Source organism: Ictidomys tridecemlineatus, chromosome 2, assembly GCF_052094955.1.
Source record: "Ictidomys tridecemlineatus isolate mIctTri1 chromosome 2, mIctTri1.hap1, whole genome shotgun sequence".
NCBI classification, from domain to species: Eukaryota; Metazoa; Chordata; class Mammalia; order Rodentia; family Sciuridae; genus Ictidomys; species Ictidomys tridecemlineatus.
The window spans coordinates 142,624,580-142,637,010 of NC_135478.1; the positions used below are offsets into that span (position 1 = coordinate 142,624,580).

The 12,431-nt window shown below is 32.6% G+C and overlaps 1 protein-coding gene across 14 annotated transcripts in view; it reads right to left on the reverse strand.

Annotated features, from left to right (window-relative positions):
* Nucleotides 1-12,431, reverse strand: part of Bbs9 (Bardet-Biedl syndrome 9) — a 459,963-nt gene that overhangs the window by 220,362 nt on the left and 227,170 nt on the right. For all 14 annotated transcript variants that reach the window (XM_078039867.1, XM_078039868.1, XM_078039866.1 and 11 more), the window contains one exon: nucleotides 3,141-3,313. In XM_078039867.1, the coding sequence (XP_077895993.1) occupies nucleotides 3,141-3,313 (173 nt within the window). The remainder of the gene's footprint in view (nucleotides 1-3,140; nucleotides 3,314-12,431) is intronic.

Consider the following 12,431-nt stretch of genomic DNA (forward strand, 5'->3'; position numbering starts at 1 on the left):
ACACATACACACTAAAACTGATAAATTACTAAAAATAAAACCAAAAACATTTAATTCTACATGGTTAAAAAACTACAAGCCAAGTGATAAGACAAACGGCAAACTGTAAAAAGTAATGGCAACAACCAAAAAAGACAAAAGTTATGTCCATGACATCTAAAAAGTATCTACCAATGGGACCACAACTCAATAGAATTCAGTAAGAACAAAAATATGATTTTAAAAAATGGGAAAAGTTTTACCCAAAGGTTAATACAATAGCTTTTGAAAATACAGTTTGTGATCTAACAATTCTATTTCCAGGAATTTATCCTAGAACTTTGCTTGCAAAAAATAATGTATATATAAGGATATTCATAACATAATTGTTCTATTGTTAGTATACTAAGATGTTGAACATCAAATGCCCATTAATAGTAGAACTAATTAAATAAAGAAAACTATTCTGCAAGGTAGGTGCAGACATGTGATATTATCTAAAAATGCATTTAAAGAAGCAAAGCAAAATAATGCAGAATAGTATGTCTCATGATACTATCTATGTGTGTTTTTTAAAATAAACCTGTATAGTAGCATAGTTGTGACTATGTAGAATACTTCTAAAAAGATACACAAGAAACTTGACACCAAAAATATCCATCCAAATAGAAGATTGAGGCCAGGTACAGTGGTGGACACCTGTAATTCCAGCTATAGGGGAGCCTGAGGTAGGAGGATTCCAAGTTGAAGGCCAGCCTGGGCAATTTAGCAAGATCCTGTCTCAAACTAAAAAAATCAAAAGCACTGAGGATGTAGCTCAGTGTTAAGAGCACCTCTTGATCCAATCCCAGGTATTGGAGACAAAATTAAAAAAGAGAGAAAGAAAGATTGAGAGGCTAGGGGAATGAGAATCAGAAATTACTCCTCACCATAACACATCTCATAACTTTTACATTTAATATTAATAAAATAAAAGAAAGCTAGCCAAAGTCATGGAAGAAATACTCCATGAGATCAGATCAAATTCACTGGTAATTGAATTTTATAAAACTGTAATAAACTAATTAAAATAAATATCATATCCAAAATGTTCAGAAATCAAGTATATTATCGTTTATATTTCTAGAATCATGCCAAACTTCTTTTCATTGCAGGTATACTCCACATACCCTTATATATAAGATAGAATCTAGAATTTTATTAGCTTATTTTAATCCCAATTTTAGAAGCATTAAGAAGTTAACTAAACCAAAGAATATTCCCTGGAGGAGGGGGAAAAACTTTCATTACCAAAAATTAAGTAATACTATCAATTTTTTACCAACTAAATTTTTTAAAGAATAGTATCATAATTATCAATAATTCATTCATCTAACTGTATAATTTATTGCCATAATACTTTACTTCCTAACTTTGTGAAGTACAAAAAAAATTAAAAGACATTCTCAATGTTCAGACACCAGCCAGGTTATCATTCCTTTCAATGTATAAACAAGCAGCAGTGACTGAAATGTTTGTACTTGTCAGAATTTCAACATTTAGCAGATATTTATTGATCCCAGGGCTAAGAAATGTTTTAGGCACTCAGAATTATAGCAATAAATAAAACAGACATAAATTCATGCCTTGCTTACACAAAGGGACACTTAGATTCCAAAAGCATCTTGATTCAACATTTACAATGATTAAAATGGTTGAAAGCAGATAGTGGGGTCAGAAATAAAAGTAAGTATAATCATGCCACCTTTATTTTGTATGTAACAAAGGAAAGTGCTTATAGTTTACCATATTTTCTCAGTCCTGCCCAAAAAGAAACACTGTGATGTGGAAACATTCCAAGGAATTCCCAGTAAACAAATAAAAAGATAAAACTGTATGTCAGACTCATTAGTCAACAGTACTTAATATTCTCTACTTTAAATATTAAAAATATGTAATTAATATAGTCTTTCTGTGGACTCTCTTTCATAAACCATTAGAATCTAGTTTGGCATAGAGAAGCAAGGCTATCTTAAAACATATCCTAGAGAAATGCAAAGATTGTCAATCCTTAAAATACCTGAACATTCTCCCCCAAACTATAAATTTTGGTGCCACAATTTGGACAAATACATACTGTCCTAGAAAATACTATCACAACAGACAAAAAAAAAAAACAAATTAATCCAATTTATGTGATAATGACATGATTATTCATAAATGAATTACATGTACCTGAAATTTCCCCTTCAAGTTCATACTACATTAAAAGATGTCTTGATAGGTGAAAGTCAGTGGTCTTAGAATGTTCAAGGGATGACTGATAAGTTGCATGACTAATCATCTCATTTGTCTCTCTCTCTCACACACACACACACATATCATAGTTTATAAACTGAAATATCTATTAGTCCTTAAAAATTAGTCACTCTAGGAACCAATGCTTTTGAATAATGTTCAAAGTTCTTTCAAACTTCCTATTTTGTACTGCCTATAATAGTCTGTTTATAATATAGGTAAAGTAATTGGAGCCTCCTGGCTTTATTTTTAATATATAGAATTTTTTGAATGATGACAGTCATTGTCCAACTCATTCACAAAACATGTCTCTTTCCAAATACCAAATTAATCTTCAACAGATGAAGATTCAACACCAAATAGCAATGTCAAATCTCATTTATTTAGACATTTAATCATTCATAATTTACTACACATCAATTATGCCAGGTACCAGAGAATATTTTAAGTAGTTAACCTTCATTCAGATGCAGAAGCTCTACTGTGCTTGTTAAAAAAAGGAAAAGAAAAAAAAATCACTTTACTTTATAATCACACCTCATTTATGACCTGCTAGAATTAGTTAGCCAAATGGATGCCCATAAGCTTGAACAGTTTTAACACTAGGTTATTGGGGTCAAGGGTTAAGTCCCCATGTGGGAGAATTAAATCAGCTCTGTTTCAAGGCCAGACCACGTGCTTAGCTCCAGGCAGCCACTCTGTAAATGTCTGCAACTGATCACAAACTAGGCAAGAGGGTAGGAATGAATTTGCGAAACCCACCATCACCACAGGAATAACTCAGAGCATGTAGCCTACTAGCATCTATGCTAGAATTCTCACTCTATAGCAGTTCTTTCACATATTTAGGGATTACAGATGATGTGGGTTATAATCATACACACCTCAAAATGATGATCAATCAACTCGAAATATTCTTGAAGGGGTATGGATCCGGAAAAAGAAGATGCAAAATCTTTGATTCCCTGTTTTTCAAAATATTTCTGAAGGCGGAGAATAAGTTCATTTGTTATGAGCCAAAGATCTTCAAATTGTTCACTCTGAATGCGATATCGTTCTAAAAAAGAAAAATAATAAATAAACATAAATAAAAGAAGAAATAAAAATGCTTATTAACATATATTTACTAGCTAAAACTAAGTCAACTATCACTAACCTTGACACAAATGCTAAAACTAAAAGGAAAAAACGAATTCTTTTTGTAATATATACGATTTCAGTTAACTTCATTTAAAACATACTTTTACTGTTGCTGTTTTCTGCATCAGTAATTTAACAATTTCAAATGTAAATGCAAAGGTAGATGGTTCCTCTTTACCATTTACCTAATAAAAAGCACAATAAAATTACCCAAATTTTGACTTTTTAAAAACTACTTTTTCTTAAAAAGTAAGAAAACAACCATTGCAAAAGTATGAGCTGGTATTATTACTTTGTTTCAGAAAATCTGGCATTATTACTTTGTTTCGGAAAATTGATGGGAAATAAAAATTTCTATTCAACGTTTTCTTCTTTTTTTTTCATAGTTTTTAATTTGAAGAGAGATTTTATAGTAAGACTCTATCTGAACATAAATTTTGTTTCCCTCTTTTCCCTGAAACCTCAGTTCCAAGAGAACTAGATTCCTTGTATTGTCTGTGACAATGACAGTGGTAATGATGATGTTGATGGTGATGCCTCCACCAACAATGATGAAGGCAGCTGTGGCAATAACATATATAATAAAAGCAACTGTTATTTGCTGGACACCAACTATTTCAAGCATTTTTATTGCAATAGCCCCCTTCTATAAAAAGAAAAACAAAGCACAGAGAATTTTGGTGACCTGTCAAGGATCACAAAGCAAATTAAATGTCAGAGCTTGAATTCATAATATGTATCCTTCCCTACCTGACCAAATCCTACCTATTCCTGAGGAAGAACCTAGCTTTAATTTCATCTATCCTTAAAAATCCTTGGCTTCTCTACCATAGAAGCTAATATGCACTAGGCTCTGTCTCAAGCACTCTTTTACTCATTCTCCTTTTCTGCTATATATAGAATACAATTCATGGGGTAGGCATACCTACCTACCATAGAACACGCAAAACCCTGGTATTCTCTTTTGCTGTCACCCATTTCTCTCAGAGCTCCCCCTATACTCCCGACACCCCAAAATCAGAGATAATAGTTTTTACATTTCTTTGTAAATGTCACTGAAGGTTTAATGCTTTAGAGGAAGCACAGTTGTGGGGAAGTAGGGGTAAAGAGGGACAAAGAAGAATGATGATGATGATGATAAAGTATAGTTTTAGAATCCTCTAAATCTAGTTTATTCAAACTAATCTTCAGATCCAACATATTAAACCCATACTGGTTTTTATTCCATGCTTTCATTCATTTATGTAACTCTCATTTATGTAACTCTCTTTAAGACACTGGGGATAAAATCAAGAATAAAGCAAAAGCCTCTGCCCTCAAAGTGCTCAGCGGGGTCTAAGAAAGATGGTATGATGACAGAAGAATGAACACTGTTTCTGCCATCACCCATTAAGAATGACTATGCCACTATGAGGCCAGGACTTCCTCCAGAAGATAGATTATCAGTATGACTGGAATTAGATAGACTATCAGCTTCCGTTAAATCATCATGAAGGTATTCCAAGATCTGGAAACAAGGCATGTTCAAGTACGTCCAGGAAAACCTATCAACAAAAAGAAAGTGTAAAAACAGATCACAACTTACCACTGGGGAATATATGGACAGGGTTTTCAGCAAAACACCAGTAGTACTTTCGAGCCTAGGTGGCCAGGGGCTAAGTTGTTCAGGCAGAAGGATGACCCCAATTAGCACCTACCCTGATGCCTCATTGGAGGTGCTGGGTTTAGTCCTCATTCACAGCTTACACTGGGCATGGGAAAGCAGGAATGCTGTGGGCTGGCCAACAAAGGCAGTAGTGAATCGAATTCTTCCCCCAGAGAGGCAAATTGTCTTAGCTACTTATAAGTAGAGCTCCTCCCTTACTCCTGGTAGACTATAGTAGACAACAAATTCTCTAATTTGAGAAGTGAAAAGTGGACAAATCTAAACTTCTCCCTTCTACTTTTACAAAGACTTGAATTATCTGAATAGGGACCTATAATCTCTCTGAGAGAGACATCTCAATTCCCAATATTGGGCAAAGAATTCCCCTATTTAAAAGATAAAGTAACAGAAATGTCATGTGAAATTGGTTCAAAAGAAAGAGAAAAATCAAAGGAATGAAATTCACTTTATAAACAAGAAGTAACTAAAGACTACCCTTATTTATAGATGCAATAGATCCAAGGTAACACTACATCTATTCATTCATTTAATATATACCATTGAAAGATAAATGATGGGGAGACAATAGTAACAATACACACATGATCCTCGTCCTCATCCTAGTGAGAAAGACAGGAAACAAAAACAAAATAGAGGTTTTGAAAGGACTATGGTTCAGATAAAAAAGGATGCTGTGATAAGACCAATGGGAGTTTTCTTGAGATACTATGATCATAGAGGACCACACTGAGAGGGCAACATCAGTAGTAATACTAATGAAAGTAACACTCAGAGCTAAAGTTTATCTAGCATTTACAATTTACGAGGAAAGTATCACATGCCTTTTTGAGAGTTTAGCTCATTTGATTCATATATAATATTATCATATTATTTTATTACCATCTTATGGGTTTAAAAACATTTACTGGTGTTTTATGGACAATTAAATAATCTTTCCAAAGCCATACAGATATACTGTAAGCCAGAGCTAAGATCTAAAATATTGAGTGTAGAATCCACATTACTAATCATTTTGTGCATAAAGCTTAGACCTTAAGGTAGAGGGAATGACAAAGACAAAGACCTCAGGCCAGAAAAAAAATCCATACTAGGAAACTGAAAGAATGTCAGACTCATAACACACAGGGAGATCTGCAATGCTTGGTAAAGAGTTTGTGTATTATTATAAACACAAGATTTTTTAGGTAGAGGGTAGCATTGTGATTTGCACTTGTTTCTTTGTTTGTTTTTATTATCAGAGCTGCCAAGTAGAAAATGAATTGGAAAGGGATAAGAAAGAATTTATAATTAGAACGCTCTAACCATGGCCCAGGTAACAGATGGTAGTACCATATGGAACAATTAAGGGCAATCTTGCTAGGAAGGAAACTTCTAGTTTCTCAGGTCTTATTTTCTAAGAAAAAATAAAATTTTAAATCTATAACTTTAGTTAAAATAGATTATCCAATCTTCAATTTCTTCATTTACATAAAAGGGAAAATAAAACCCTTCATAAGGTTGTTAGGGAGGTTAAATATAACACTGTATGGCAAAGACCTATACAAATGCAATTAGTCTTTGTACTATTAAAATTTAGAACAAAATTAGTGCTCAAAAATATTGGCTAAAATATTAAAACTATCTGATACCAAAAACCATCTAATACCAAAAGTATAGAGTAAAACAAATTAAAAATCTAAAATGCAATGAAAAGCCAAAATATACATAAAATTCTAGCTATCTAATAGATACTCTACTCTCATCTAGTATTATTGTCACTAAATAATAGAAATGTCAGTATCATAATAAACATTTGAATATGTATGATGCATTCTATAGTTTTAAATTTTGAACTTCTTTTTCCAATAAACATTCAAGGGGAAAAAGAAAACTAAAAATGAAAAATTGGACTTGGTATTCTGAAAGGTGAAAAATATTCTTAACTTTTTTTCAGATTATGAAGAATTAACAAGAATCAATGTGTCAAAAATTTATAAAGCATTATTTTGATTATTAACATTTTCTTAGTGTTAGCATTCTAATATGATTAATATTGTCCTTGGAGTCTTTCCAGATTATATGGTTCATGGAAAGAAGAAATAAAAAATTCTACTTATAAATAGCTTAAAGAGAAAAGCATTTTAAAAATACTAGTAATCAAAAAGGCTGCCAAAGTGAACACTCAATTTGTTTATCTCTTTTTCTTTGCATCTTGTAATGGCAGCTCAGTGGAAATAACCATTTCAGTTTCCAAATAAAAGAAATTTGGATAATCAGAACCCAGTCAATTGTCACTCTACTCAACAAGTAAAAAAAAGAATATTTGTATTTAAACATGGCACAAAAATGCATCATATCAATATCATGCTAGAACATCTGAAAAACATCAATATAAATAATGTTTGTATTCATAACATAAACAATGCATCTATATAATTTATGGTATTTGGAAATTATAAATGTAAGATAAAAAAATACATGTGAATGCTTTTTAGATCCTAAGTTGGAAGAAATAATATGAACATTTTCAGTAGATATAATAGTCTAAATATACAACCCCTTTGATATTAGTAGACACTGGGGAAGTTTATCTATACTTACATTTAAAAGATTTTTTAAAAGTTGCATTTATAGAATAATCATGATGTCCCTTGATAATTCCTTAATAAATATTAATAGTAGTGTATTAATGAATCACTTCATTATTTAAACTGCTCATAGAGGCATGACTTAAGCATCAAATAGCTTTAGATTTTATCATTACAATCATTAATTGTCCCTAAATTTCTTGGCTTCATTAAAGGACTGTCTCAGAGCTCCTACAATATGATGTTTCAGACACTCAAGACAATTCACTGATCTCTAAAAACCTCATGCTTTATGAAACATGTGAAGATACCTTTCCCACTTCCTGGAATGCCCTCCACCTGAATGTCTATCTCAATCCTAAAGACTCTTTACTGATAAAAATCTCCTGTGGAGTCTCATTCTTTTGGAATCTAATAGCACTTAGCGCATGCTTCCATAAGCACATCAGACATTCTATTAGTGATTCTCTTTACCTGTTTGTCTCTCCCAATACTAGTCCAGTAACTACACAAGAGCTACAACTGTCTTTATATCTAATATGTCTTCTGAATGACAAAAGAACAAAGGTATGAACTACCAAGATGAAGTAAAACAAGACTCTCACATCCCTTGTTCTGAAGATATTTTATGAACACAGTTCAAGATCACTACACTTTCTTTTGACAGATATAAAAAGAAAGGCTTCTTGTTGTTTGACTTCATAATGGCTGCCAATCTTACTGGAGTGAGATGGTATCATAGGGTGGTTTTGATTTGCATTTCTCTGACTGCTAGAGATGGTGAGCATTTTTTCATGTACTTATTGATTGATTGTATGTCCTCCTCTGAGAAGTGTCTGTTCAGGTCCTTGGCCCATTTGTTGATTGGGTTATTTGTTTTCTTATTGTTTAATTTTTTGAGTTCGTTGTATACTCTGGATATTAGGGCTCTATCTGAAGAGGAGTAAAAATTTGTTCCCAGGATGTAGGCTCCCTGTTTACCTCTCTTATTGTTTCTCTTGCTGAGAAAAAAATTTTTAGTTTGAGTGAGTCCCATTTGTTGATTCTTATTTTTAACTCTTGTGCTATGGGTATCCTATTAAGGAATTTGGAGTCCAATCCCACAATATGTAGATTAGAGCCAACTTTTTCTTCTATCAGATGCAGTGTCTCTGATTTGATATCAAGCTCCTTGATCCATTTTGAGTTAAGTTTTGTGCATGGCGAGAGAAAGGGATTCAGTTTCATTTTGTTGCATATGGATTTCCAATTTTTCCAGCACCATTTGTTGAAGATGCTATCCTTCCTCCATTGCATGCTTTTAGCCCCTTTATCAAATATAAGATAGTTGTAATTTTGTGGATTGGTCTCTATGTCCTCTATTCTGTACCATTGGTCCACCCACCTGTTTTGGTACCAGTACCATGCTGTTTTTGTTACTAATGCTCTGTAGTATAGTTTGAAGTCTGGTATCACTATACCGCCTAATTCACACTTCCTGCTTATAATTGCTTTTGCTATTCTGGGTCTTTTATTTTTCCATATGAATTTCACTATTGCTTTATCTATTTCTACAAGAAATGTTGTTGGGATTTTGATTGGCATTGTGTTAAACCTATAGAGAACTTTTGGTAATATCACCATTTTGATGACATTAGTTCTGCCTATCCATGAACAGGGTGGGTATATTTTTCCATCTTCTAAGATCTTCTTCAATTTCTCTCTTTAGGGTTCTGTAGTTTTCGGGAAAAGGGTACACTTGTACATTGCTGGTGGGACTGCAAATTGGTGTGGCCAATTTGGAAAGCAGTATGAAGATTTCTTGGAAAGCTGGAAATGAAACCACCATTTGACCCAGCTATTCCCCTTCTCGGACTATTCCCTAAAGACCTTAAAAGAACGTACTATAGGAATACTGCTACATGGATGTTCATAGCAGCACAATTCACAATAGCTAGACTGTGGAACCAACCTAGATGCCCTTCAATAGATGAATGGATAAAAAAAATGTGGCATTTATACACAATGGATAAATTACTGTGCACTAAAAAATGACAAAATCATGGAATTTGCAGGGAAATGGATGGCATTAGAGCAGATTATGCTAAGTGAAGCTAGCCAATCCCTAAAAAACAAATGCCAAATGTCTTCTTTGATATAAGGAGAGCAACTAAGAACAGAGCAGGAAGGAAGAGCATGAGAAGAAGATTAACATTAAACAGGGAGGAGAGGTGGGAGGGAAAGGGAGAGAGAAGGGAAATTGCATGGAAATGGAAGGAGACCCTCATTGTTTTACAAAATTACATATAAGAGAAAGTGAGAGGAAAAGGGAAAAAAACAAAGGGGAGAAATGAATTACAATAGATGGGGAAGAGAGTGAAGATGGGAGGGGAGGGGAGAGGAGGGGGGATAATAGAGGATAGGAAAGGCAACAGAACACAACAGACACTAGTATGGCAATGTGTAAAAAAGTGAATGTGTAACCGATGTGATTCTGCAATCTGTATATGGGATAAAAATGGGAGTTCATAACCCACTTGAATCAAATTTATATGAAATATGATATGTCAAGAACTATGTAATGTTTTGAACAATTAATAATAAAAATTAAAAAATAAATAAAATAAAAAGAAAGGCTTTTTGAAGGCCCAATCCTTTTCCCCATGTACAACTACTATTATATCTGAAAGCAAAATAATTAAAATGGATAAGGAAGTTATTTTAAAACTTGATTTTATTTGATTTATCTACTCTCTCTAGCATGTTAAAATCTTCTAGGATATAGAAAAGTCCAATGTATTAGTTATCTTTTCCATTTTTCAAATGCCTACCTGAAGTTATACAAATTTGTTATGTGTAATTGTTCAGCCCTAATTTGTGACACTGAGATTATGTGTTTATTCAGCATTGTTGTTTGATTACCAATTTAGCAGGATGCAGAATTCTAAGCTGAAAAGTATTTTCCTTCAATCTTGGAGAAAATGTCTTCATTATCCTATAGCAACCAACATTTTTGATGAAAAGTTAAATGCTTTCTTTATTTCTGTCTGTTGAGTAGCTTGTTTTTTCCTTTCTAATCTGAGTACTCTAAAATTTCAAAATGATTTGTCTAGGTGTATTTCTTTTTCTCATTCATTGGAGTAAACATCAAATAGGTCTTTTCAATATCCACTACTGTGAGATTCCACCTCTTTGTCTCCAAAGCCTCCTCTCTAGTTTAGCAGTCCACTCCACCAAGGTTATAGCTTTGTCTGATGAGCTTATAATTTTAAGAATCTGCAGTCTGTCTGAACTTTTGGCATCCACAACCAATTCATTCTCTGAACACTACCTTTGTCATAGTTCATTTTTTGTAAGCCTTACTACTTCAACTTTTGTGATTTTTCTGTCAATCCAGAGTTCTATACTAGAATTAACACTACATGCTTTTCACAAAAAAGAAAAATACCAACACTTGTTGGGAAAAAAATATATTTCATTGCTTTCCTAGGGATAAATATTCTGAAAAAGTAGAAAGAAGCATGAATATCTGCCTCAATCCCAGAAATCTATAGATTTCATGCTTATCTCCTTTATTACAAAATCCTCTGAGTAGAAACCTATGACACTGAAGCCAAAAGACCAATAGTAAATTATAGGGGCTTCTCTTCAGGCTTCTATTTGTGCAGTTTATCTGGGTTCTTGTTTAAAAAGTCCTGTTCTGTTTCATTATTTAGTCTGTCAAACTACTCTATGGCTATGGCAAGGAACTGCAATGTGCTCAAATGAAGTGAATAAATCAGTTTTATACGGCTATTTGGTAAAATTTTAATAAGAAGAAGTTAATTGTGGTAAACACCAATACTCTAAGAGCTGCTTTATCTATAAATACCCTCATTTGCACAAACAATAATTTTTGCCTTTTTTAAATGGTTCCAATTACAGATTGGGACAATTACATTTTTTTACAAAGCACCATCAACTGAAGTGAGACAGATATATGCAACTTCCCAAAAACTATGGGCAACAAATTTTTTAGTTTAACTTTAAAAGAATAATTATAATCACCAAAATGATTATGTCATCTAATGATAAAAGTTAACAAAAGCAAAAGAGTATCATGTACTTATAATCAACAATATTGTTTTATACCCTATAATGATGTATATCCTCTTAATACTTGTTGGAAAATAAAAAATACCAACACTTGTTGGGAAAAAATATTTCATTGCTTTCTTGGGGATAAATATTATGACAAAGTAGAAAGGAGTTAATTTTTTTAAAAAAATTAAGATACATTAAGAGGATAGACCTCATATTAAGTATTCTTACCACAATAAAATAATTTTAAAATTAAATAATTGTGACAGATCACAAAGGCCATGAAAACTACTAAATCATTCTTCCCAGAGTTGTTTTTGACTTCTGTGATTTACTCTATAATATTCAGTTGTACTCAAGTTCATTTTAATAGTCACCAAATTTACAAATTCCAAAAGCTATTATGATATTAGGCACAGAGACACAGTTTGTTTCATAATGTTCCTCCTGCTAACAACTTTCTTTTGCATAAAAGAGATAACCCTTATTTTACTCTGCTTATTATAAAATAAACAATTACAACTGAAAATGCCTAAAGTAGGAAGTAAATAAATTAGGGTTTGCTCAAATTATTTCCACACACACACATTTTCCCCAATACAAATTTGTTAAACACTTTTTAATATTTCCCTTTTTTCTTGAAGACGTGTATGATAATATGACTTCAGTAACTTAAGTATACTATAAACATTAGTCATCAGTTTTGCATTGACCATTTTCAACTATTATCTTCATATGAATAA